At 41.5% G+C, this 26,953-nt stretch overlaps 1 protein-coding gene across 1 annotated transcript in view; it reads left to right on the top strand.

Moving 5' to 3' along the window:
• Positions 1 to 26,953, top strand: part of Nbas (NBAS subunit of NRZ tethering complex) — a 367,894-nt gene that overhangs the window by 209,066 nt on the left and 131,875 nt on the right. Inside the window, 1 exon segment of the mRNA XM_032907488.1 lies at positions 576 to 686. Coding sequence (XP_032763379.1) covers positions 576 to 686 — 111 coding nt within the window.

A 26,953-nucleotide genomic window follows, 5' to 3' on the forward strand; every position in this document is an offset into this window, starting at 1 on the left:
ATTACTATTTTATGTCCCATTTCCTATTAGACTGCGTGTACCAGAAACACCTTTTCTTATTTTTATGACTGAAGCAACACAACACCTGATAATTCAGAAAACAACATTTTTATTTTATAGTTTCCTTCCATGCTTTTCAAATATCATCTGGGGGCTCTAGAATCTATATCAGAATTCTTAATATTTTCTTTCCTCAGCAATATTGCTATTTGACTGGGTAATTCTCTCTTGGAGAAGGCCAACCTATCCTCTGTAGGATATTAAGAATCATACCTGGCTTCTGACCACAAATCCCACCCTATTTGTGACAATTAGAATGTTTCTTCACATCTCCAGGTGGCTGGTAGGGTCAGAATTACCTTGCCTAGGGAGCCACTGGCAGACAAGTCCCTGTAACCTGCCTTGCAGCACTGAATGGGAGCTGGGCAGTCCTTCCAGTGGCTTCTCGAGAGCTCACCTAGGAGGACTGTGCTGCCATCCCCGACACAGCTGTGTGTCTGGAAGAGAATTTTCTTTGCTGATTCAGGTCATTTGTTTTTCTTTTCTTTCTCTGTTCTTGGTGACCACACCTGAAGAACCCTTGAGGAAAATGTCTACAGCATTGCTCTTTCCCTGGCACAGCGGTACAGTATCTCGCAGTGGGAAGTCTTCATGACCCATTTGGAGTTCCTGTTCAGTGATAGTGGGTAAGTATAGTTGGCATGCATGTTAATGTCCGTGTCTGTCTCTTCAGGCTCTTGTTTAGAACAGTCTTAATACCGTGCAATGCCAATGTACCTCTTAGCTGTAGCCCAGGATGTCTTGGCACAGGCTTTCCTTCTCTAATAAGCCCATAAGTTTTATTTTTCATCAGATTTCTGAGTTAGACACTTTACAATGCATTCATATGTTTATTGAGAATCTGTTGGCAGTGGTGTTTCAGTAGTGGGGAATATGGGTGGGTATCTTGGTACCTTCAGACTTAGGGTCTGCACTAGGCATTAAATGACAATTGAATAATGGCTTAGGGTAGTATCAAAATAAACCTTTAATCCTGTATGTAAGAAAGTCCAGTAAGGAAGGTAGAATGCTTAGTGGAGGCTTTCCCAACAGTGTACCCTTTGAGGAAGGTAGAACGGTTAGTGGAGGCTTTCCCAACAGTGTACCTTTTGAGGTGTGCTGTGCTTTGGGTATGGTTTGAGTAGCTCCCAAGTATTTACTTTCTGAGTTTAATTGCACTGGAAGACAATAAAGGGGTAGTAGTGTAACCCTGTTATGATATTTAGATCACAACTAGGGAGTCTAGGGATTAGATAAAGTAGTCAGAATAGAGCTTCTCCATTTGGAGTGGAGACTGTATTAGAGGAGACAAGACAGTGTAGACAGTAAGTACTGCTTTCCCTTCACCTAGCAGTATTTATGCAGACTTAGAGACTCAACCAGGAAGACTATTTTTAGCTTCCAGGTCTGTGATCTGAGTAAACTTTATATTATGGTGCCTTCTTCTCTGAGTATTTATTAGGGCAATTCAACATGAACTTTTACAAGCTGAGATCTCAATATTGAGTTAAGTTCAACTGTACTGGAAAGGGTAGGAAGCCATTTTTGTGGCAGATGATTTAGTGAGCATAGAGGTCCTATGACTAGGACTTGATGAGACTGAGGGCCTGGCAAAGAAGCTGTGTGAATGAGGCCAGAAGTGGGGGATTGCATGTGGTTAAGACGTAGGAAGTAGACCATGCTGTGCTTATGATATGGCATCTTACATGCTTATTAATCACTGAAATGTTAACATCTATATTTTAAGCATTTATCAAATTGTACTGTGATGATGCTATTATAGATGGTAAATGCAGCATTTTCCAGGCTCTAGAGAGGACCATTGACATCTCTCTAGGAACCAGAGGCTAGTTAAGCATTTGAGTGAAATAAAAGGTGAAAATGGAGAATGACTAAATTTTGAGTTTATAAGAACTCTTTGGTTTGTATGGAAGAGAGCTCTGTAAGGAGCTGTTACAGGAATAGCATGGAAGACAGGTGATGCCAGCTTGGAGTCAGATTTTGAAAGTATAGAAGAGGCAAGAATACGTTTTAGAAACACTTGAAAACAAAATAGCTATACTTAGCATATTGGTTAGTAAGGGTGATGTAGACACAGGAGCAGTAAGGGGAAGGTCTATGGGCCAACCTGTTGCAGAGCAGCACCCAGAGTGAATCATGGAACTCTAGGAAGACCTAGCAGGATGGAGAAGTGACTTGTAGCTGAAGGCTAGGCTTGAGGACAGGCAGAGCAAACCACAAGAGGCAGGCTAGAGGCCTCCTCCATGGCTTCTGCATCAGCTCCTGAATCCAGTGCCAGCCCTGCTTGAGTTTCTTCCCTCATTGCATTTGATAATGAACTGTTATGTGGATCTGTGAGTGAAATAATCCCTTTCCTCCCCAGGAAAGTGTTTGGTCATAGTGTTTCATGACAGCAATAGGAACTTTAACTAAGACAGACAGACAATGAGGGTCTTCCATGTGTCTTGTAAAGAGTAAGTATCTAGCGAAAGGTACAAGAGGAGGAGGAATGAGGCATGAAAACATGTTCTTGTTGTTAGCAAGCCATGTCTACAGTGTTCCAGGAAGGGAAGGGAGAGCTGAGGGGTCAAATCTTGTTTAAGGGGCCAAAAGGTCTTTAGGACCTAGTACGTTTAATTTTTCTTGCAATGATTAAGAGAAATGAAACGTCTTCATTTACACTTTGATCAGAGTGTTCCATGATGATGGTGTTATGGAGAATAAATATTGTCCTGAATTCACAAATTCTCAGGCACAGCAATATGTTCAAGTAAATACTTTCTCTGATTTGTCTGGTGTTTAAAAATATACCATAGCATTTCTAGTATGTGTCTTCTATTTCATTTAATGACACATAAGGGATGTTGTCTGGGTAAACAGGAAGAGTCTTTGGTCTCTGAATATATTACAAATTATTAGGCAACTGAGGAGCATGCACGGCTGCTCCTGGTGTATTATTATACCTGAGAGCAGTGTGATTATGCAGATGCACAGCAATTACAAAGCAGGAAATCGTTACCTCCTGGCCTCGTTATTTGTGAGTGTTAAGGCACTTAATATTGATTTACTAAGTGCTGTTTGGGACTTTGTTTCTTGCTTAGAAGGCAGCACTTTGCCTGACTACTTAATCAAACATACTAACTGGTTATTGGAAATCAGCCTTGTAAATACTGTCAAAATTGCCCAACATTTTATCAGTAAAGCCAGTGACATTGGGATGTTAACCACTGGAATAACCACTGGAATAAGCTGTTCTTTGCTTCAGGGTATTTATTGTCTTAGTGTTCCTTAGGTAGTATCCCTTGTTCACCCATGGAGTTCATTTCTCCCGTGGGCCTTTTCGCTCCTCTGCCCTATTTTAGCCTGCAGCACCACCTTGATAGGCGTCTTTAGGTGGCAGGTGCTTTCCCTCAAGTCTGGATCGCTGGACCAGCTCTGTGTGTGCAGTGCTATCTGTGTGGCTTTGAACCAGCTGATCCTCTTCTCTGGAGCTTGTTCTTGACAACTCTAAGCAAAGAATAGTATAACACTGTTGCTGTAAAATTAAATAAAAAATATTGTCTTTCATCCCTCACTAGGTCCAGCACTGCAGTGCCCCATGACATCTGTTGGATGTCTTCATCTCAGTCAGTAAAGTCTCTCACCCACTTTGCTCTATCCCATATCATACTGCCAATGGCTACTCTCTGAACCTGACAACAATCTCTCTACCCGTCTTGTTCCCAAGACAGGTTGCCACCATGCCAGACATACACATCCCAATTCCGTGGCAGCCCAGTGTCTCCAGCTATCACATACTCTCTTGAATTCAATTAAATCACCACATGAAAGAACACACAACACAATAACTTCTGATCCAACTGATAAGATATAATTGCCCACCTAGACATACAAAGGCCCCGTACACATCCATCCCTTAAGAATATTCATAACAACCTGTAAATGTGGAGAGAGGAATCTTAACATCCGCCTGCATGTTCTCTTGGCTGCTAACCCCCTCTCTGGTTCCAGTCTCCTCCTCCTCTCTAAAACTTTTCTCCCGTCCATCCTTCCTCCTCATACGATGACAGGCCTCATTTTATCTTGTACCTGCCTTCACCTGCATAATGACATCATCCTACGTAACAGGTGATTAAATGGTAAGAAGCTAACCTGCTCTGCGTGATGCCTGACCACTCCCTAACACATTTCTGTGGGCTGACCCTCTAAGCACCCACACTTCAGTCTCCTTCCTCCTTACATCTCCCTTCTTTCTTTTTTTTCTTCCTTTCACTAGTTTTAAAGAAAACTAAAAAAGAAAAATTGATTTTTGCCTATTACAAGTACATAGACTCACCACCACCCCTGGGTAGACATTGGTTTTCTCAGCCACTTAGTTCTGCTGTGGTATCCCTACAACCTGCAGGATTGTGAGTCTTAAGAGAGAACTGTGAGGCCCAAACAGCCTATTTACTATCAGGGCCATTCCTCCAATTTCTTCCCTGGAAAGTTACCTATGTAGTTTTTAAATGCCATGAAATTAGAGATTTATACAGAGTATCTGTCTTCTAGAGAGTATTTTTAAACATGCCTGTTAACTGTTGGTTTTTATTCCACATTCTCCTAATTCATCTGATGACCACTGCAGTATATCTGACCAATTACTCTTCAAGTCAGTATGGTTATCAGCTATTGCCATGAGGGTAATGATGGTACAGTATGTGGTGACTATCTAATAGATGATGCCTGTTACTGTATCTATGCTATGATATTTCTGTAATGTTGTTGAACATGCAAATAGTATGTAGTTGAATAAACCTGTCAAAATTGACCTTTCCTGGTCAAAAACTTAAGAGACAGGGTTGTCCTTGGGAAGAAGATAAAATTTACCCATGGGCTTCAAGATTGACACTGTATTTACATAATAAAATGCCTAGTGAAGGAACTCACTGAGTACCTTGCTACTAAAATAGACACTCAACTCTTTCACCGTCTTGGTAATCTAGAAAAATTAGTCAACTTAGCAGTGTCTTCCCTGAGGCATTCTTGTGCTAGATAACTTAGCTTAACCCCCTTCCCCGGTGTGCCTGTCATTCAGAGGGTGCATGTGTCATTTCCTAGTTGCCAGTGCTGAAGCCACTGAGTACTTATTGGGATTCGCAACTCTTCATGCTTTGGGGAATAGTCTCTGTGTAAAATGCATAGTCACTGTGTCTCAACTGTGCCCAACACAGTTCTCTGAAGGATACTTTAATTTACCTCTGGAAGATCTAACTAGGGAACAGCTCCTCCCACTTGCCAGTTAGCCTAGTGGCTTCTGTCAGGAAATAGGAACCAGAGCATCTGCAGAGAGTCGATGTCAGAACCAGAGTACTGCTGGGTTGCCTGTAAGTCATGTCCCCCCGACCCCCTTCCTTTCCCCTCTGTGCGTTCCTTCTAGCTTCTCCAAGAGCCTTCTTTGTGTCCATCATTTTCTTTCCTCCTTTCTCTTCTCCTGTTTGTACTCTTTTTAGTCAACTAATGGAATTGTATTATCACGCAGTCTCAGACTGAATAAAGAAAAATGTATTTAGATAAATTTGTTTTCTTGTACAAATAAAAGTTCCTTTAACACATGGTGTTTTGAATCATTTTCAGGTTATTGACAACTTGAAGGCATGATAGAACACCTTAATCATAGGATTAGTTATAATAATTTATTCCTTGAACAGTAAGTACAACCAATGTCTTCCAGTAGTTAGCCCTCGAAAGTTAAATAGGCAGCACATGGAATATGAGCTACACCCCAGTCCAAGAAAGAAGCACTGAAACCATTTCCGAGGTAATTATTAGTTAGATGAGAAAAGTCTCCGAAGGTTTCGCAGCATTTTGTTGGCTTCCCTGAGTGAGGTTCTTTAGAATTGTTTTCTAAGCAAAGATTTAATTTCTTGTTCCAAAGAGGATAAGTTTGTTTCAATGAAAGCTATTAAAATAGGCTATTGATTACTGGCATCTATGAAGATCTTAGCACATTGTAATTTTCTGGAGAGTGGTGCTTGGGTCTTTATCGTGTATCAGTAAAGGTATTTCAGGATCTGTCTTGACAAGATAATTAGCTGAAATTGCACATTAGACAAACTGAATTGTCAGTACAGAATTTGAGTGGGTGAGACAAAGTCATGTTGAGAAGGACTGGATTCAGAACTAAGTCAAACAGAAGCTAAGTAAACCATTATGGAGCCATTGTCCATTTTGTGGATGGCTTTACCCTGAGCACTGTTTATTGGAGTGCCAGGGGTGTGACATAACAGGAGGACTCTTAGGATATTGCTGCTAGGAGGAAGAACTGTTAAAGATGGGCTGCTGCTTGTGAGACCATGGTTACTGTGGGTGCTGGCCTGCTTGACAGCATAGTTGTTCTGTGAGATAGTGAGCAAACACAGAGGCTCGATGGGTCATCTCACCCGCTTCTTCATAATTGCCCAACTCTAAGTTATTAGCATAGGAACCAACATGATGAGTACCAAGCTCTTCCTTCCTGACCTCTGTACACCTTCAGTGTGCACACCTGTCAGTGAGGATCATCTGAGTGGGGTCACACAGTTTACTATTTTCTTCCTCACTGAATCATTCTCAGACCTCATCTCCTCCCTTTTAAGTTAATTATTTTATTTATTTACATCAAATGTTGCAGAGTTGTTTCCCCATTCCCTGTTACCTTTGCCTCTGAGAGGGTTCCCCCTCAAATATCCCCCACAACCTGGAACATCAAGTCTCCACAGGATTAGGCTCATCCTCTCCTACTAAGGCCAGACAAGGCAACCCACTGCTACATATGTTCCAGGAGCCTCAGACCAACCTGTGTATGCTCTTAGGTTGGTGACTCAGTCTCTGGGAGCTCTAAGGGGTCTGGGTTAGTTACACTATTGTTCTTCCAATGGTGTTGTTATCTCTTATCAGCTCTTTCGGTCCTTCCCCTAACTCTTCCATATAGGTCCCCGGCCTCAGTCCTAAAGTTGACTGTAAGTATCTGCATCTGTTTCAGTCAGCTGCTTCTAAAGCCTCTAATAAGCCATGCTAGGCTCCTATCCGTAAGTATCATCAGTAATAGTGTCAGGCCTGCCCATGGGATGGATCCAAGGTGGACCATTTACTAGTTGGCCATTCCTTCAGTCTCTGCTTGATTTTTGTTCCTGTGTTTCTTTTAGACAGGAGCAATTTTGGGTCAAAAGTTTCGTAGGTGAGTTTGTGTCCCCATCCCTCCACTGGGGTGGCTATAGGAGGTTATCACATGGTGGGCGTTTCATAAGGTCACCCACACACTGAGTCCTGGAAGTTTCCCTCATCCTGGGTCTCTCAAACTTTCTAGAGGTCTCCCTAGCCCCCCAACCCTGCCAGCTACGTATTTCCATTCATTCTCTTGGCCCTCTGGGCCTCTCTCCACTCCAATGCCCCCCACCCCCCACCCCATTTATTTCCCTCTCCCCTTTCCCATTCAGGTCTCTGCCTCCCTCTCTGTCCCATGACTATTTTGCTTCCCCTTCTAAGTGGAATTAAAGCATCCTCATTTGGGTCTTCCTTCTTGTCTAACTTCTTTAGGTCTGTATATCAAGGTTATTCTATACTTTATGGTTAATATCCACTTACCAGTGAGTATAGACCATGCATGTCCTTTGGGGTCTAGGTTACTTCACTCAGGATGATATTTTCTAGTTTTATCCATTTGCCTGCAAAATTCATGATGAATTTTTAATAGTTGAGTAGTATTACATTGTGTATATGAACCACATTTTCTGAAATCATTCTTCAGTTGAGGGACATCTCGGTTGCTTCCAGTTTCTGCCTAGTACTTATAAGGCTGCCATGTACGTAGTAAAGCACATGACCTTGTGGTATTGTGGAGCATCTTTTGGGTATGTGCCCATGAGCAGTATAGCTAGGCCTTCAGGTAGAATTATTTCTAACTTTCTGAGAAGCTGTCAGATTGATTTCCGGAGGGATTGTACAAGTTTGCCATCCCACCAGCCATGGAGGAGTGTTCCTCTTTCTCCACATCCTTGCCAGCAGTGCTGTCACTTGAGTTTTTGATCTTAGCCATTCTGAGTGGTGGAAGGTGGGACGGGATTCACTTTTCACATTATGAATAAACACGAGAAGTTTTCCTTACTTTCCTACATGACTACTCACATTTTTCCCCAAGTATTTTTGGGAGTCCTGAAACAACATTTCTGTTGGTATAGTGACTGCCTAGAGAACCTCACCAGTGGAGATGGTGTCTTGCCCTGTTTATGGCCCTGGGATTGTACAAGACCTGAGGCTTCTGTCTAGGGAAAACAAAAGATCAAAAGATCAAATAATAGCTGCCTTCTCTCTCCAGTTAAATAAAACTCAGAGAAGCCAATCAGGCAAACAAAATACCATGAACTTTTTTTTCTCAGCATATTAGCCTTAAATAACTCCCTTTAAAATTTCTATTAGAATTTGAGTTAGTATGAAAAGATACTTAAATTAGTATGAAATTAAATATTAAGATGCATCTTTTATTCAATAAGCAGTACTATAGACAGTATCGAAAGCATAATTATTTCCTTTTTGTATTAATCTTACTTGAATCTGGCAAAGTTTATTTTTACTGAATAATAATTCAACACTCTTGAGTATAAAGATATGCCTAGATGGGTTTTATTCTTCCCCTTAATTTCTTCCTTTCTTTTAAATTTGCTTTTTTATTTACTTGTATATTTTATTTGTGTTCCTACACATGTGTGTGGAGATCCAAATGCTTTAGAACAATGCCTGATGTTTTATGGCTGCCAAATGTAATGGTTTCTGGAACTACTGGAATGCCTCCTTCTTAGGCCTGCTGTAGTTCTGCCTCTGCTGACATGTGAAAGCCACACAGTAGAAGGGCATCCTGCTTCTTTGTTTCTCTTATATACACTGCCTAAGTCTTGTGGCTGCTTAGAAAAGACTCATTAGAAATGTCCTGTCTTGGCCAGCAATGGCCTCAGCATGAACATACTTTTTCACAACCGTATCCCAGGACACATAATGAAGGAAGGAACTGACTCCCAAAAAGGCTGTCCCCTGACCTCCATGCTCATGTCACCTCCATGTCACCTCCACATCACACACACATATACACACACACATACACACACACACACATTATCTTTCTGCCAGGGCTTAAGATAAAATGTTGCTAAAGAGCAATATTGTGTGGACTTTGGTTTTTTTGATTTCAGTTTGTCCTGGGAGAATTGGTGCTTAAGGCCCAAGCTCTTCATCTCTTTTGACACTTTGAAGACAGATCTGAGTCCTTTCTGGCATAAACACATGGTCAAGTATATCTACCCCCCACCATCGAGGTCTTGATCATGAAAAAGGCTGCTGTATTATTTCACTCTCTCTTGAAAGGTTGTCAAAGGACTTAAAACAGCTGCTATCAAACCAGAAATCCGCAAAGCCTCCTGAAGAAATTTAAGATGTTGTTGCATCAGGTAGGACACCATGTTCTTGCTGGCTGACCTTTCTTCTAAATGAAGTCTAGGATTAATTTTCTGCACACAGCCAGCTGTGCTCCATATACTATCATTGACATATGAAGACCACAGATTTCTGAAGGTGATTGACTTTGAAGGCTATCCTCCAGCTCCTTTCCTGCAGTGGGAGAATTCAGCATTAGGAAAGAACAAAATCTTCTGAAATTCCGATAGACTTCAGGTCAATCTGTTGCAGACAGCCCTCTTTCCTCCTCTGTGTTTAAAAAGCATTGATATGATTGGGCCTCTGTTCTTAGACGGTTTGGCAAACTTTCAGTAGAACTCATTCATTTAAAAGGTCCATGGGGTTTGTGGGGCTGGGGCGGGGGCAGCTGCATCAGCAGCACTTGCTCTTTGCTACCAGCCCTAGGTTGGTTCCCAGCACCCCTAATATGGCAGCTCACAATTCCATGGAACTCTAGTTCCAGGAGATCTGACACCCTCCTCTGACTCCTACACATGTAGTACACAGAAAGATAGAGGCAGGTACTCTGAATATAAATAAAAATAAATAAAAGTATTAAATATACATTTTACATTTTAAATGATCACGGGACATGTAAAGGAAGAGGCTTACATCTTGGTGAATTTTAGGAGTGTTTTTAAAGTGGTATTCTTGTGCTTATACCTAGAAATTAAATGCATTGTGTGGTCCCTAAGTCTCTTTGTGGTGCCTCAGATTTTATGTGGCCCTTGGTTCTCATTCTGTACTCTTGGCAGTGTAAGAGTGCCCTTGAGGTCATGAGATATTCAAGAGCTGCCTTCAGAGCTGGTGATAAGTGAGCAGTTTGGCGACTCTGCGATAGTCAGTGTAGGTGCCGCGGGGCATGCGCTGCGACCACAAGGGAGACAATGACTCATGTGGGGTGTGGAGGCTGAGGAGCTTCTAGGTCAAATGGTATGGGATTGCAGCTCACGTCCTGCCTGAGCCCTGAACCTCAGTTTCTGATGCTTCTCTTGATAACCTAAAGCTCTCAGTATAAACTTCTGTCTTCTCCTCCAGTGTCTCACCAGGCTTGTGTGGGTTTGAGGTGCCTGTGTATTCCCATTACAGTCAGCCTCTCCCTTCCTTTCTCTTCCTTCCAATAGGCCTTAATTATAAGAAGCTGACTGATAAAAGCGAGGATGCACTGGAAGCACTGGAGCCTGTGCTCACGAGTCAGAATATCTTATCTATTTCCAAACTCGCTCCCAGGATCCCTGAGAAGGAGGGGCAGATGCTGTCTCCCAGCTCTCTGTACACTGTCTGGTTGCAGAAATTGTTCTGGACTGGAGATCCCCACCTCATCAAGCAGGCTCCAGAGTCTTCCACAGAGTGGCTTCATGCCTATGACGTCTGCCTGAAGTACTTCGATCGACTCTGTCCGCATGACCTCATCACTGTTGTGGATGCAATTACATTTTCTCCAAAAGCTGTGTCCAAGGTAACTAAGCAAGTACCTCAAGCTAGAGTGAGAGGACTTTAAAAAGAAATGAAAATGGTGCTGCCATTCCAAAGATTTAATTTTATTGTCTTTCTTCAATTAAAAAAAAAATTCTAAGTTTTTCTAAAGCTTTAGGCTTTCATGAGAAGACTTGGCTTTTGTTTTTTGCTGAGCTTAATTGAGAAATCACTTTCTCCTATTACATATAAAGAAATAATAGAAACCAGAGATGCCCAGTCTACTTTATATGTATATTTTAACCTGTTATAGTTCTCATTGGTATGCCTTAGTAAATGCATCATCCTTTATTCTAAATTGTCAAAAGTAAGGGAGATCATCGTCCATCCCTGATATAATTTTATTCAGAACCCAGCCTGACACCTTCCCTGACTCTGGTTGAGCTCTTAGGAATTTTTACATGACTGTGACATAGAGTAGAACATGGCCGCAGGATGTCTCTGGGATTGCATGCCATAGTTCCCAGGTATCTGTGTTTAGATCTGAGCCATTTGACCTCATTCCAAGACCTGCTCTCCACACCTCATCAATAGGCACCTGACATCAAAGTATGTGGTAGGGTCTTCTCTCCTTTTTGCCCCCTGACCCAGATAATCCTGCTGGGCAAATGTTGTATGCTCACTGCTTGGGGCCCAGGGCATTGTGTCTCTTAGGGTAGCTCTCAGCATCTGCCTTTGGAATGACTGTTTTCTTCTTGACTGTCATAGCTGCTGCTGTCCTTTTCTTCCTCCAAGACAGCCAGTGTATGCACTGCCTTCCCCAGAATCATTTATTGTAACTATCACGCTGCTATTACAGGAGCGTTGTAAAGTCTTGCAAAGCTTTCATTTGGAGTTTGGCACAGGTGAATTCTAGATTTTATTCACTCACTAGACTCTTAAGTTGTGGGTAACCAAGAACCTTTTCATTTTTGGTTAATACAGTCCAATTAATTTGAATGATAACTTGATTTTTAAGTTTACATCCACTGTTTTAAAATGGAGATAATTCAGTTTTTTAAGGAAGGAACTAATGGTGATTTTTAAAGAAAGCTAGCAAGATGATTTTAAGAACAGCCTATGTTTGGGCTCAGATATATCTGGTGTGTCACTTTTCAACTGTGAGAATCCATTAGCCATTGCCTCTTCCAGAGCAGACTAAGGATGGAGACTTTGAGGAAGATGTTATTGTTACCAGAAGCAGAGTAGAGCTGGTAGAGGAGCCACAGTCTGAGCTGAAGGAAGCCACACGTGTCCTTTCCTGTCCACTCTACTCTACTACCTGTAGGAAGTCTTAGGAACAGGTCAGTGGACCCAGTCCAAAGTCAAGGAGCACTGGGACCAGAGTGCCTGCGGAGAGCAGCCCTAAACAGCCTGTGATGGGTCATGGCCACAGCAGGGCTGAGTTCAAATGAGGTGGGTGGTGACTGTAATGTGTAGGAAGGAACCAATCCACCCAGGAGTCTAAAGAAAAAGCCTCATGAGTCGTAACTGAGCACTGCTGAAGGAGCAGGCAAAGACTAAGCAAGAACAGAGAAGGAGCTTCCTGTCGATGCAGTTTCCTGCCTGTCCTCAGCCCCAGGCTGTTTTGAGTAGTTGCTGGGCGTCCACTGTGGTGTGTGCTAAGTGGGGCATACTTGTGGAGGTTAGACCAGGCAGGCAGTGCTGGACCTTCCTCAGCTGTCCTGTGTGGAAACTTGGGCTGCATCTGGGTACCTCCCACTTGGGTTTGGCGTCTGCATTATCTTAAACTTTCCAGGATATTCAGTGAGTACGTGTGTGTTTATCATGAACCCGTCTTGGTCCTAAAGCACCAAGACACCTGTATGAACCATGAGGGGGTGTGTGTGTGTGTGTGTGTGTGTGTGTGTGTGTGTGTGTGTGTGTGTGTGTGTTGTTGTTTATCATGAGAGCCAATCTTGGTCCCTAAACTTTCAGACACCTGCCTTGAAACCCCACAGAGGGGTGTGTGTGTGTGTGTGTGTGTGTGTGTGTGTGTGTGTGTGTGTGTGTGTGTGTGTGTGTGTGTGTGTGTTTTGACACAGTGAAAATTCAGTCAGTTTCTGGGTTGTTCCTTTAAGCTCAGCTGAATTGTGTGTTGTGTGTGTGTGTGTGTGTGTGTGTGTGTGTGTGTGTGTGTGTGTTGCCAATACAGTGAAGATTCAGTCAGTTTCTGGGTTGCATTCCTTTAAGCTCAGCTGGTGTTAATGACAGCCAATGTTTCTGGTTGTTCCTGTGTGTGTGTGTGTGGTTTTAGGGCTGTGAAAATTCAGCTGGTTGTTCCTTTAGCTTGACCAGGCACAGCATTTTCCTTTTTCATGGAATGTTCTTCAGAGTTTAGTTTTCTAGTGCACTAGGGAGAACTGTAAAAGTAAAATAATTACCTTAAGACTCTATTTTAAAACTTAAATTGTTCCCCATTTTATTGTTTAGCTTTTCATTTTCTGGCTAGATGAAAGCAGAAATGTATTACATTTGGATAAAATACCTTTGAAAGCGTTTCATACTGAGAGAGGGAGGGGATGAATTATATATTACAAATCCTACATGTCGTGACACATTTGGAAGAGAGAATAACTGACTGCTCAAATTTCAAAACACCAGATGTTCCCACAGCTTGTACATGATGCTGAAAATGTAAAGTGAGTATGCGTTATTCATACACAGTGTGCGGTGTTCAGGAGTGAGCCCACATTTAATTCAGAACTAAATTTTTAGAAAGAATGCGTAAGCTTTTTCTAGAGTGCCTAGCAAAACAGTCAGCAATTGTTCAGATACTAAAATTCAGACAGGAATTTCCTGAAGTCTGCATCATGTGCTGAATCCACAGCGAACATGCCAGCGATGGCTGTCTGTACTTATACTGACAGTTGTTTAATTAACATTTACATTAGCAGAATTCTTAGGCATTCTGGGGAAAATGTTCACCAAATAGCATTGTCATATTGAGCGGCCAATCTTGCTTTTTCGACATTGGAGGTGATGCCATTACGCCAAGGAAAAGGGATAGAAATGTGGTCTGCTGCATCCCTAATGCTGCTGGAGGTGGTAACAGGTAGTGGGGTAGAGTCGCCAATACCCTGTTAATTTCATCAATTAAAAGGCAGTGTTTAGGTGGGTAACACTGTTCTGGAGGAAACATGAGCAAACCTCCCCAGATAGGAAACCAAACCATCAACAGCACTGCTTATCTCAAAAGCCCAACTTCGTAATCCATTGAGTTTTATTAGGGCCCTTACAGAACTATAGATGAGTAAGCAGCAGAAGAGTGGGGCCAAGGGTCATTTACAGTAGTGTGAGTGAGAGAGCACAAGAGCATGACTCAAATGTGGCTTTAATCCAATAAGCTTCCCCACAGCTGCCTCCTCCACAGTCTGGATTGAGGAGCCCAGGGTCACACAGGACCGGACAGGCTGCAGAGGGTCACCAGGCAGCAGCCTCAGCTTCTGCATTTAGACTGCTGCCTGATCATGTACATAAAGAAAAAGCCAGCCTTTATAACGGATGGGAGGAGGAAGACAATGTTGCAGTAGCCGCTACTTTGAAAGTATTTTGACACTACATTTCAGCATAAATGTTCTAAATATTAGCCCAGTGAGGACTCTAGAAACATTTAATTGCATTATGTATGTAGAAATATCGGTACACTGGATATACAAATTATTCAAATGTTGGAAACATTGTATTGTTTCATGTCAGAAAGTTACACACTAGTACTAGGCACACCCAGTCTTTAATCAAAGATCTTGATTTTTTTTTCCCCAAATGCTGTCAGGCTAAGAGTGGTAGATGGGTTTCCTTTTAAAAACATTAAACTTTATCATTGAAACAAATATTATGTACATTTTCTTGAAGTAGGCGTGGTTTTCGGTTTATGCCGGCCAGGTACTCCAGGGTCTGAATAGATCCTAGTAGTTTGTCAGTGCTCTTTCAAACAAGAGTTTTGGCCAGAAAGCTCAGGCTCTCTCTGCTCACTGCTCCCAGGATTGCTAGATCCCCTGTCCCTGATCGGGTGTGTGTGCATTGTGTGTGCATAGCTCACTTCTTCATCTATTGCTGTTACACGCAGCGTTGCGTTCAGCAGTTAATTGTTTCCATTCTGTCATTAGAACAACCTCACATGTGTTGTCAGATGTAGGACTTTGGTGCAGTTCACTTTGTGTTAAGTCCCTGCCAGCTACCCATGATTGCATTTCCATTCAGAGTACAAATGTCAACGCATTTGGAAATGGAGTAAACAATGCTTTTCTGTCATTATAAAAATGATATTTATTTTTTAAAGCTCTGTGAAATTTTTAGATTCCTTATCGCTTATAAACCACACTATGAAGTAATCTTTGAACTCCTTGGTTTATGGACTTTACTAAAAGTCATCATCTTTTAAGCACAAAAGTTAACTGTCACAGTTTTGTTTTTTGATGCTTACATGGAACACACAGTTCAAATTTCTAAGGTCACTGTTTTTATGCATGTGTTCGTCAATGTGTTTATATGCACCACATGGTGCAAAGCACAAAATGCATGAAAATAGTTTAGTCAAAATTTCAGCATTGTTCTTGTAAAACTGAAGGGAGAATGTGGCTTTATTTCTCATGTCCACCCTCGTTGTCCTGAGTTGGATCTTCACCCAACCCTGCCAGACACACAGGCTGGCTTGCCACCACCATGCTGGTGGGAAGGCACACTTCCTCCCTATGCTCAGACACCATGGAGCTCAAAGTCCTAGTTAATGCTTTAGAATAGATCTCTCATGACACCTATGGAGTCTCAAGTGTAACATAAGTGATGCTGTCACTCTATATTATCATCTCAACAGGTTACCCTGTAAATATTAATGTGAAATTTGCATTCCTTTTAACTAAATTCTGTAAAGATATGGTATGTATTTACTCTGTAAGTCCATTCAGACAAGTTATTTTCCAAATGGCCAGTAACCACATGAGCATGTTAGAAGCATGTTAGACATGCTCTGAAGCCCTAGTGTGGCCCTGGACCAAATACAGCTGCCCGATGAAAGGGCACAGTTAATGGTACAATGCTTCTGCAACAGCCAGGTAAGCCTGTAGCAGAAAAGGCAGGACTAGGTGAGCATCAGTTATCTTCCCCCTTGCCATGCAGATTGCTGTCCTTTGCTTTTCTGAGAAGGAGGAGCAGAAAGACTGAAGCGACATCTGCTTTTCTGGACCCATAAGGGAAAGTTCCTGCTGTAGGGACAGAAAAACTGAAGGAAGAGGTTGCTTCCTATAGACCTATATCCAGAGGAATGCCATGCTGACACTACACATGAGACTGTAGAGCTCATCTGTCCTATGTGATGCATGACTAGTGTCTACTTTTATGGCCCACTTACTGTGTATCAGGCACAGTGCATTCCAGAATTCCACAAGTCTTTCAATGTGAGTGTTAAGGATTCCCTATGGAGAAGTCGCTCAAGCCCAGAGGTTAGGTAATTTCTTTCAAGGGTCCAGCAGAAATTGCCTATTTCATCTACAGACAAATTGTTGTCCAGCAGCCTTACACTATGCAGAATGGTTGACTGATAATCTCTCCTCCCAAGTCAGAAATAATCTGGTCCTTTAAAATTCTGTGTCTGTCAGATGATCCTGGGCAGAAGGCTGAAGATTGATGCTCTTATGTATTGCTGACAGGTCTCTGCAGCTTGTCTCAGCTCCGTCAAGCCGGTGAGGCTGCCTGTCTTTCAGATAATATTGGTGATTCTCCGATTTCCCACAGGGTTGAAGATAGTGACTATATCTCATAGCCCACCTAGCTATTTAACATCGAGAATAAGATATCTGATAGTTTTTTTCGAATAGTATACAAGCTAGCCAAGGAATATGACACATAGATTTTAAGCCTTTCTTCAGCTAGATAGAATACCAGTATATACTATTTAATTGACAAAATGATGGACTGGGTGTTGGGTGTATTTTATACTTATAGATTACAGAGTGGTAAAGAAGCTGTGCTCAGCTTACATTTGAGAAAAATGTTCTTTTTTTTTAATTAACAGAAAGGGTGAAATGTGGATCATTGTCCTATGGCAGGTGAGGCAGGCACAAGATAAAATGGCCTGTGATTGGGCAATGAAAAAAAAAAAGGTGGGACAGAATTTTTGTAAGGCCAGAAAAGATGAGAAGGCAGAGGGAGCTTGCAAAGGTGGAGGAAGAAAAGGATTATTATCCCCATGTGGCTTTAAATGGCCACAGGTCGATATGGATACTATGTAAGGGATGGGTTATTAAAGGACAGTTTGTCTTATCTAGGTGGGGCAGTTTATATCAATATCAATTGGCTCTGTGTTTATTGGGTGGACGTTTTTGTGGGATGAGAATTTTTGATATAAATCTGGCTGATAAATTACAAACCTATTGAGTTTTGATTTTAATGGGTTACTGGGGTACTGTGACTATAACCACAGAGGGGGTGGATGCTAGGACTATGAACAAGGTTCACAGCGTCAAGAAGAGGGCGCTGCTGCTGGGGCCAGAGAGTAGCAGGAGGTAGCGTGGCATGGTGCCCTGGATGTCATTTTCATTATTTACTGCACACTTCCCATATTCTACATGAAAAAATGGTTTTATAAATTTATAGGGTGCAGGCAAGCCTTCTAAAAAGTGTTAAAGTTGAGACAAAATGCAACACTCAGTTGAATGTGCTTTTATATCTAACACAACCCTTGTGTTTTAGCGCAAATAAACTATAGTTTGAGATTCGTTTTAATTTCCAAACCGAATAAGCTAGAATAGTAGACATTATTTGAACTCTTCTTCTGATATTCATAATTCATAGAACACAATTGCCTTAAAGCCATTAGGTTGTGAAGGGCATTAGTACCTGAAGATTGCATGCAGATGGCTGCTCCCTCAAATGTTAACTCTGGAACCCAGATGTGAGTGCGTGTAAATTTTCTTTTGTTAGTCTTTAAAGAATGTCCTTTTGCCCATTGATTTTTCTACTTTTGTTGGATTCCATGACTTCTGAATGAAAGTGTCATTCCAGATACTTCAGGGAATCTGGTTGGAGGACCTCTTCATTTGCCATTCTTCTTGGTATTGTGAGCAAATGATCTTTTGTCTTCTTTGCCTTTCAGCAAAGTTCATGGCTTATTGAGTCCTCTTTGTGCACGCAGCAAACAATAAAGTAGGTTTAAATAGAATGGTAGTTCTGGTTTCTATCAGAGAAGAGAAGAAAAATTTGATTATGCTTTCTACGTCGCAGATATGTATTTGTTGATTCTGCTTCCTCAAAATGACTATTTTAGAATTTGAGCATGTGGCTATACTGACCTAATCTGACCTTCGTGTAGTTTGGTTTATTATAGGCATAAACATTGTTGTTTCATTCTTATTGACTGTTATGCTTTTGTGGAAAAATTGTCTCTTATTCAAGATGAAAATTTAGTTCAATAAGCGTCTTCTATCTGGACAGAACTACAGACAGCCATCAGCTTAGATACACAAAAAACAAATCTGAACAGGAATTCTTCAAAATATAACCATCAACACCAGGGAAATAGAATAGGAGTAAGAACGCTGAGGCTGGGCTGGAGAGGTGGCTCAATGGTTAAGAAATCTTGAGGAATAAATAATAGTTATTACTGTGTAAGAGAACTAAGTATTCTCTGATATTAGATAACTGAACTTTGTGTGTGCACACATCTGTATGTGTGTTTGTGTATATGTGTGTGTGTGTGTGTGTGTCTGGGTACACGCACAATTTGCTGCGCCTGTATATGTATAGGTCATATGACAACTTGTTGTTCATGGTTAGCTTTTTTTCTCCATTCTCTGGGTTCCAGGATCAAACATAGCAATCAGACTTGGTGGTGGTACCCTCATTCCTAGCTATCTTTCTGATCCAGAATTGCCTCAATTAAATATTAACGGCCCCATAGAAGAAGAATTCCTCATAGGACCATTTAGGTGGGACATCCTTCAGGAAAGGTTTTCACATGGTATTCTCATTAACCTCAAGTTGATTTTATCAGGCTTCCCTTTATTCATTTGCTAAAGTAAATCTGTCATCATCATCATCATCATCATCATCATCATCATCATCATCATCATCATCATCATCATCATCATCATTATAATCTGTAGGTTCCCTAGAGATGTTAGTCAGATTTTCCATTTGTCTTAGTCTTTTTCTTTTTTTCAGGTATGTATTAATGCTCAATTTTGTTCATTCATTGAACAAATTATTTATGTACTATGTGTTAAATCCCCAGCTTTGTGTGTGGTGGGCAGGTCCTGAGGCCTCTTAGCTCTATCCCTAGCTTTCAACAGTAGATTGTTGAATAAGAACTTCTAAGATGACTCTCCTTATTGTTGCATTAGAATTCAAGCCACTGGATAATTCTACTTCTAGAAAGTGGGTTGGACTTGATGATGCTCCTCAAACAAATAGAGTGGATGTGCCAGGGTTAGAGGAGTTGTTATAAAGTCAATCTAGACAGAGACTGGGTAGTTTTACTCATGTTGCTGCTATGTTTGTTGCATGGAGAAGAGGCCCCATAACTAGGAGAGCAGAGATCCCAGCAAACTATGTGAGTAAGCATGGGGTCAGGTTTCTTCTCTATATCAATCAAGCCGCAGATGAGAGTTAATTTGAGACATTTCCAGATTCATGACTCACAGAAGCTCTCATGTAATAGGGACTTTAAGCTTCAAAATTTGATAATTTGTTTGTGAACTAATAAATTATATCCACTGTACATCAGGTATATATTCATACAATGCATATATCACTGAACAGAATTGACATCTCTAGAATTAGGAAGCATGCGCTCTAGGGATAAAACTATTCTAAACTATAAATGTTTATGTTTATGAACCTATGAATAATAATGGATACAGGCAAAGAATAACCTGGGGAGAGATTTGGAAGTGTGTGTCCAGAGAAGATTTCACTGTGACAGTACCATTTGAGCAAAGACTTAAGAAGTAAGACTGCAGGGTGGTATTTATTGAATACATGCTGGGAGTTATTTGAGGAAAAAAAGAGGCCAGCGTATTTATGTGGGATAAGAAAAGAGAATGGGAACTCCCAGTGAACTAGATTGTTGGGGAGGCAATGGGGGAGGATGGGGAGGGGGAACCCCCATAAAGAAGGGAGGGGGAGGGGGGATGTTGCCGAAACCGGAAAGGGAATAACCTGAAATGTATATAAGAAATACTCAAGTTAATAAAAAAAAGAAAAGAAAGGATAATGGAGGTGAGGTCAAAGAAGGATGAGATGTTCTGCCTGAATAGGAGGGCTGGAGGAATCTTGAAGACACTGGAGTGTTGATTCAAGCTGATGTTTTACCAGAATCTCGGCCTCTATGTGGGAGGTGTTATAGTAACTTTACTTAGAGGCAATTTCAGTTATAAGTGCGGTAGGAGCAGTGAGGTTGCCCGTCACTGCAGAGCTTATGAACGCTATACAATGCTGTCTTTTTCATGTATATCTCTGATAGTTTAACATATAAGCTAGGCGTTATCAATATATGTGGATAACTAATAATGAACAGAACAATTAAAACTTCTGTAATGAAAGATTTTAAAATATTACTCCTAAACTCTTATGGAACATTCCATGTGGGCTATTTCCAGACCTGGATGAATTAATGCTGAAACCTAAGGAAAAAGGAAACCTTGACTAATGGGAAACTACTGTGGGGGTGAGGTCAAAAGGATCACAGCAGTAGCAAAGAAAATGGTGAGGAGTGGTTAGTTCCATTGAGCTGGGGGAAGATTTGATTTGCTAATGGCCGGATGTAGGATGAGGTGAGGTCACTAATCCAGTAATCTGCCTGAGCAGCTATAAAGATGCCAACTGCTATTTATCAAAGCTCTCTTCTCTTAAGCATATCTCCTGGACAAAGTACTATTTCTATACTTATTTCCAGAATTACCTGTTCATTAAAAATATTCTAGAACCATTATCTTTCAATCTAGACCTTTCTAGATTATGGAGCTCTATATATATATATTATATTATATTATATTATATTATATTTTTATTATATTATATTTTATATTATATTATGGTCTTTACCAAAGTGGTTTGATTTAAGGTTGTAATTTGACAAGTATGATGTCTACAAGAGTAGTTAAAAGCAGATGTTTGCTACTGTTTGGTCATGTTATTGTTTTGCTCTTTTTTTAATCAATTAACAATAATATTGTTAAAATTAGTGCTTTTTTGTTCTAAGAACCTGTTCCCCAATTACCTGGAGCAAAGACAAAGGAATTTTGAGACATGTTCATGCTATCAGACAAACTACACACAGTCTAGGACTACAAGAAGATAGCACTCAAAAACAGTACAGAGTATAAGTTAGCTTTTTCAAGTGAACATCGACTTCAAACATTTAATTTCATATACTAGATCCTTGACATTTACAGATATGTAAATGACCTTTAAGCAAAATATTATCATTTCTAGTCTTCAGTCACATTGTTGAAAGTGGTTTGCTCAAAGCTTTACCGCTTTTGATTTTGTCTGTCTGTCTGTCTGTCATCTGTCTATCTGTCTATCTATCCTCTTCATCTATCTATTTATCTATCTATCCTCATCTATCTATCTATTTTTTCCTTCAGTTCTAGGGCTTGAACCAGTAGCCTTCATGCAGTTACTCCTCAGGTTCTCTACTCCTGAACTCTATATCCAGATCTTTTGTTTTTTACCTTTTTTTTTTTCATTCAGGATTTTGCTAAGTAACTTGCATGCTGACCTGAACTCATGCTAGCCTGGACAACTTTGAGATACTGGATTCTTCTGTCTCAGTAGAGCAAGTACCTGGATTACAGTAGCATCTTGTAAAACAGTTTTGTCTGGTCCAAATGAATACATGCACATTATGAAGGCTCAAAAGGCTAGCGGAAAGTAATCTAATGAGATTCTTGGAGGAACCCGGGAACCCCTAGGAGACAGATTTTTTCATATGAGATGATAGACTGAATTAGGGGAGAAAAGATGATGTAGAAGTGAGGCCAGGGGTAAACTTTGAGTTTCTTCTAGATACTAGTGCGATATGTAACCTCCATAAACCCTCATTGGCAGAGTATGTTGACTAGAAGCCTGACATCTGTCTAATGGGCCAGGCATTTAGGCTCAAAGATGTTAAGGGGAGTTTGTTCTGCATGATCCCCACATGCTTTTGGGAAAGCCTACATTGACCTTATGTCAGTTAATAGTCTGAAATATGCTGTATACAAAGATCTTTGTCTCCTCTGCAAACTCATTTAGAATTCTCCCTTGTTCACTCCTGCATTTCAGTAATCTGACTTAACACTATGATGGTGCTGTGGCATGTTGGGGGGACTCCCCCAAGGCTGCCAGAACAGTGTAGAAGCATAGATCTGAGGTGGAACTGCCCCTAGAATTGGCTCTTGTCGTGAAGCTTTGCAGGGACCAATGAAAAGAACTGTGAGAAGCGCTGTATAGACCTGCTTTGGAATAGCCACACAACACAATCTACTCTTGTTGACAAGTGGGAGCAGTCACACTTCCACCACAGAGCATGCCACCCAGAAGAATTACATCAAAATCTGTCTCATTAAAGCTGTAAGGAACTTAACTTACTCTACCATCGGCAACCTAAGTTATGCTGCTGATGGGACATTTTACTGAAGGAGTGTCCACACTGAGAGTGTGAGGAAAGAAAGCAGTCTCAATGTACTCACAATACATGACAAGCAGGAGTGCTTACTCTGGCCCCTACCCACAACTGGTCACACTAAAATTTCCCAAGGCCCATGATTTTGGTTGTATGTCTCTTATGGTAGACTCCATGCAGTGACACAGTCCTTTGTAACTAACTTCTTATCAGCCATGTCTCATTGGAATGATGGTTTTGCCTGCCATGCAACCTGTGGTCATTGGGAGGATCTGTGTTGCTATACAGGTGACATGTTCCCTTCTATCACCTCCTTCCTCTAAGCGAATCATGGGTAATGCATTCATTCTGGTGTTGTGACCTCTCTTTGTAGAGGCAGCCAGGAAAAGTAGCCTTCCATAGCATGCCAAAACCATGCATCTGCACCAGTGGGGTCCTAGACTGCAAGGAGATGTGGACCATGCCCCTCCTAACACAGAAACTATCTCAATGGGTACCACTTGCCAAATGAAAAATTACCTCTTGCCAAGGGGTTTCATGGGAGAAGCAGTTCTGAGGAGTGAACTGCATCTACTGTATGCACTGGCTGTGCCAGCGTCAGTTGGCTCAAGCTCAGTGGCGCCTTTGAAATTTCCCCACCTCAGATTGTCTCATATTAGCCGTGTCAAGGATTTTTTATTGTTTTTGGTTTTATTTATATTATTTTTCTCTTTACCTTATAGGTTCTTTGCATATATATTATGGCTCCTAGCTAGTGTTTTAAGGATTTCTGAGTGTGTGAATGTGTGGGTCTCTAGGTTTGAACCTGCTTTATGTGTCTTTCTTGGACTCTTTGTTTGTGTTGACCTATTCCAGTGTGTTAGTTTTGTTTCCCTCTTATTAGAGTTTTGTTCTTATTCCTCACAAGCCTGCTTGTTTCTAGTGAGACACAGAGAGGGCTAGATCTGGATAAGAGGGAACTGGGGAGGGACTGAGAAGAACAGAGGGAGAGAAACTGTATTGTTGTGAGGAAAAAAAGCTATTTCAATGAGAGGAACCCCTAAAAAGGTGACCTCCCAAGTGTGTGACCCGTATAACAGGAGCAGTGCCCCTAGCTATCAGAGCTGCACCATAATGGTGGAGATAAGTGTCCCTCCATTTCCTGCAGGGGGAGCCGTGCTATAAGACCAGGGGAGAATGCTGTAGAGGGTCCTGCATCTTACCAGGTAAAAAGAAGAGTCAGAACAGTTAGCTGGCTTGTAGATGTGACACATGAGGACTTAGGCTCATGTCTATCTCAAAGTCTTGGCATTCTTCTTTGTCTGCCTATTTGTACAAAACTGCATCTGGGGTGATCATAATTACTGGCCTGACTAGCAAGCTGGAAGCTCATTTTTCTTCTTTTTGGCAGGAAATTATTTCAAGTTGACTAGGTGATAATTAATAAAGAAATCGAAATTTGGTTAGTGATCATGTATACCCTTTAGTCATGAATGACAATGCCTCCTACCCCCAAAGCAGGCCAGGAGGGATGCAGGACTAGGTGGTGTTTCTGTGCCCAGCCTTCTCTTCATTAATAAGCTGGGAAGGAACAGCATCCTCTTCTCAGGAAGCTTAGAAACTATATTCGCAAGGTATGGAAATCCTTGTGAAGGACAGAGGAATAAATAAACCTTCTCAGAATAATGCACAGCTGGTATTAAAGCATATTTAACATGAAAAGGCAGTGAGGGACAAAAGGTTTTGGAAAGGGCCTCCTCCCCCCAAATCGTGCCTTTCCTTGGCAGGGCTTCATCATTCTTCATACGCGTCTTTCAGCACTGAATGTTCAGTCCTTGCCTCCTAACTCTCCACTCTTTGTTTACCCTACATTTAACTGCCTTTCAGACTTACAGCCAGGATTTATCTCCCTTGTACCAATAGACAGCCTGGGCAGTGAAGAATTTGTCATAAGCTGTCTATTGTCCTTCAATAATAGGGTGACTTTCTCCAGGTTATGAGCAAGGTTGTCATAACTGCAGCTCTAGGGATATCCCTTGACTGCTCCTAATCTTGCTGCTCGTGCACATCTCACCATGATGGAAGGCTCTGTGAATCAAAGTGTGGCATCCGAGGAGAGTCAAGTGGATAGTCCATGAGTGATTGGGGGGGGCAATATCCAGGAAGACACCGATTGTAGAAGAGGCATTGCTCTGAGTCTGTCTGTGAGTGTACTTGTCATGAGCCCTGATGCAAGGGGAGACTTCAACAGGAAGTGTGTGCAGATACATCTAGCAAAAGCTGGCAGGTACACTACAGGTAGAAGCAGAGGGCATGTCCTAGACGTGGTTTGGCTACACATGAGCCTTGGAGGCAGACATTATGGATTCTCTTGGAATAACACTCTGATGATTGGAGAATGGAACAAATGGCACCAGTCTGGAGGCCAGGACACTTTCATTGTGAAGGCTGTCACAGTATTTGGTGGTACAAGTGGGAGGGTCTCAACATCTGTGGTTGTGACTCTGGTCCAGCTGTGTGCGATGGCTTTGTGTTGTATTTCTAGAAACTACCCTTTTGAGAACCGCTACTGTCTAGTTAACCTTGGCTGAATCACCGAGCAAGGCTCCTTATCCACAATGCAGCCACTTAGGCCAGTTTGCTGATGAGAGGTTTTTCCATGCCATATTTAAGGAGAACCCTAAAGGATCAGTGCATTTTTTATGGCAGGCTTTATGCATTTTCGAAGACAGAGCAAATCACTTTAAATCTCTATGGACATATATACCTCCCAAGTTTCATAGTTAACATTGTAACCTTCATTCTGGTGAACTGAACTGACACTGACTGGATAGGTGTGAGATATGCCATGGTTCTCAGTAGCACAATGAGGTGAAAATGTCAGAAACAGCTGACCTTAATTCTCATCTGTCATTCAACTTTGGAACAATTCTACTGAGATAAATTTCTCCGTTGTATGTAATGGGGCCTCATCACTACTATGTTTAAGCATGTAATTTTGATGCTTTCACACATAAGTAAACATTCAGTTCAAATTAGCCTCTAAGGGATGAGAAAAGGTAGAGATGTGACCAGTGATGAGGGAAGACACATGGTTGGCTCTCTCAACAGCATGTGCTGCTGCCACAGAGGCTCGCACCTTTCTGCTGCTGTTTCTGATGCTAACTTCATCATAAGGGCATTTTGCTGGTAATAGTCCAGATGCTATTTCCCAGCAGTGAGTTAGGGCTGCTTTCTAATTCATATCACTATAGAGATATAGTGTGAGATCAACACACACACACACACACACACACACACACACACACACACACACACACACACACACACAAGTTTCCACTATGCTGACTGTTGCCTTGACCATGTCCTCCATTCCCTGGCTGGCCACGTGCTCATTATCTTGAGTCTGAATTGCCTGAGCCACCTACTACCAGTGATAGCATGGAGTCAGCTCACACTACTGCAGGGGAAGCTTAGAGGTGCACTGTGTGTGTGTGTGTGTGTGTGTGTGTGTGTGTGTGTGTGTGCGCGCGCACATGCGGGTGTGTGTAAAATTTAAGATCAGTGCCTAAACTTGCTGTACAGGAGCATGGACTCTCACTTGGAACCTATGTGGATGGCCTTCAGTTCTGTGGCTAAAGCACACGTAGTATTTGCAGCAGCACGCAGAGAGATGAGGTGTTTGACTTGGCACAGAACAGGGGCAAGTGATTAAGAGTCAAGCCAGTTAAAGACAGCTGAGTTGACTTCGGTCTCCTTTAACAGCCCCAGTTTTGCTGGCTCCTATTAAGTTATCCCTAACATCAGAACTAAGTTACAGGTATTTAAATTATGCATAGTAATGTATTGGTGGATCTTGTAATTAAGTTAGGGCATTGTAATAAGCATTGTAAAAAAGGAACACACAGACTGGAGATTAGAACAAGAGTTATCAGATTGTATCTCATCTTAGTAGGGGTTGTATGCTTCATCAAAGTTTTATTTGCTTTGAATATATGCATGTCATTTCTGAATATATGTAGACTCTCTAATTGAATTTTTGATATACAGTCTTTTCTTGTTCTGGGTATTGAACAAAATATTTGAAGCTGTTGACTTAATGGGCAGCTGGATGAGGGATTCAAAACATTCCCAGGAGTTAGCATAAGGTATCCTTCAGTTCTTTGCATATACCATTTCAAGTCCAGCCCTTCCTTCTTGTTCAAAGCCCCATCCATGCCATCTAGACTCCTCAGGTCACAGAATGACCCCTCATCCTCCCACACTAGCCATTGGTGAATCGGATTGAGTCGTGTTGAGGAACTTTTGTTCCCCTAAGAGCTTCTCATAGTGGTTCACACTTCCGTACTAATAAAATTATCTGGAGAAGCTCGTACAAATATAGGGTTTCTTTCAACTTTGCCAATGTCT

This window comes from Rattus rattus, chromosome 7 (genome assembly GCF_011064425.1).
Source record: "Rattus rattus isolate New Zealand chromosome 7, Rrattus_CSIRO_v1, whole genome shotgun sequence".
NCBI lineage: Eukaryota > Metazoa > Chordata > Mammalia > Rodentia > Muridae > Rattus > Rattus rattus.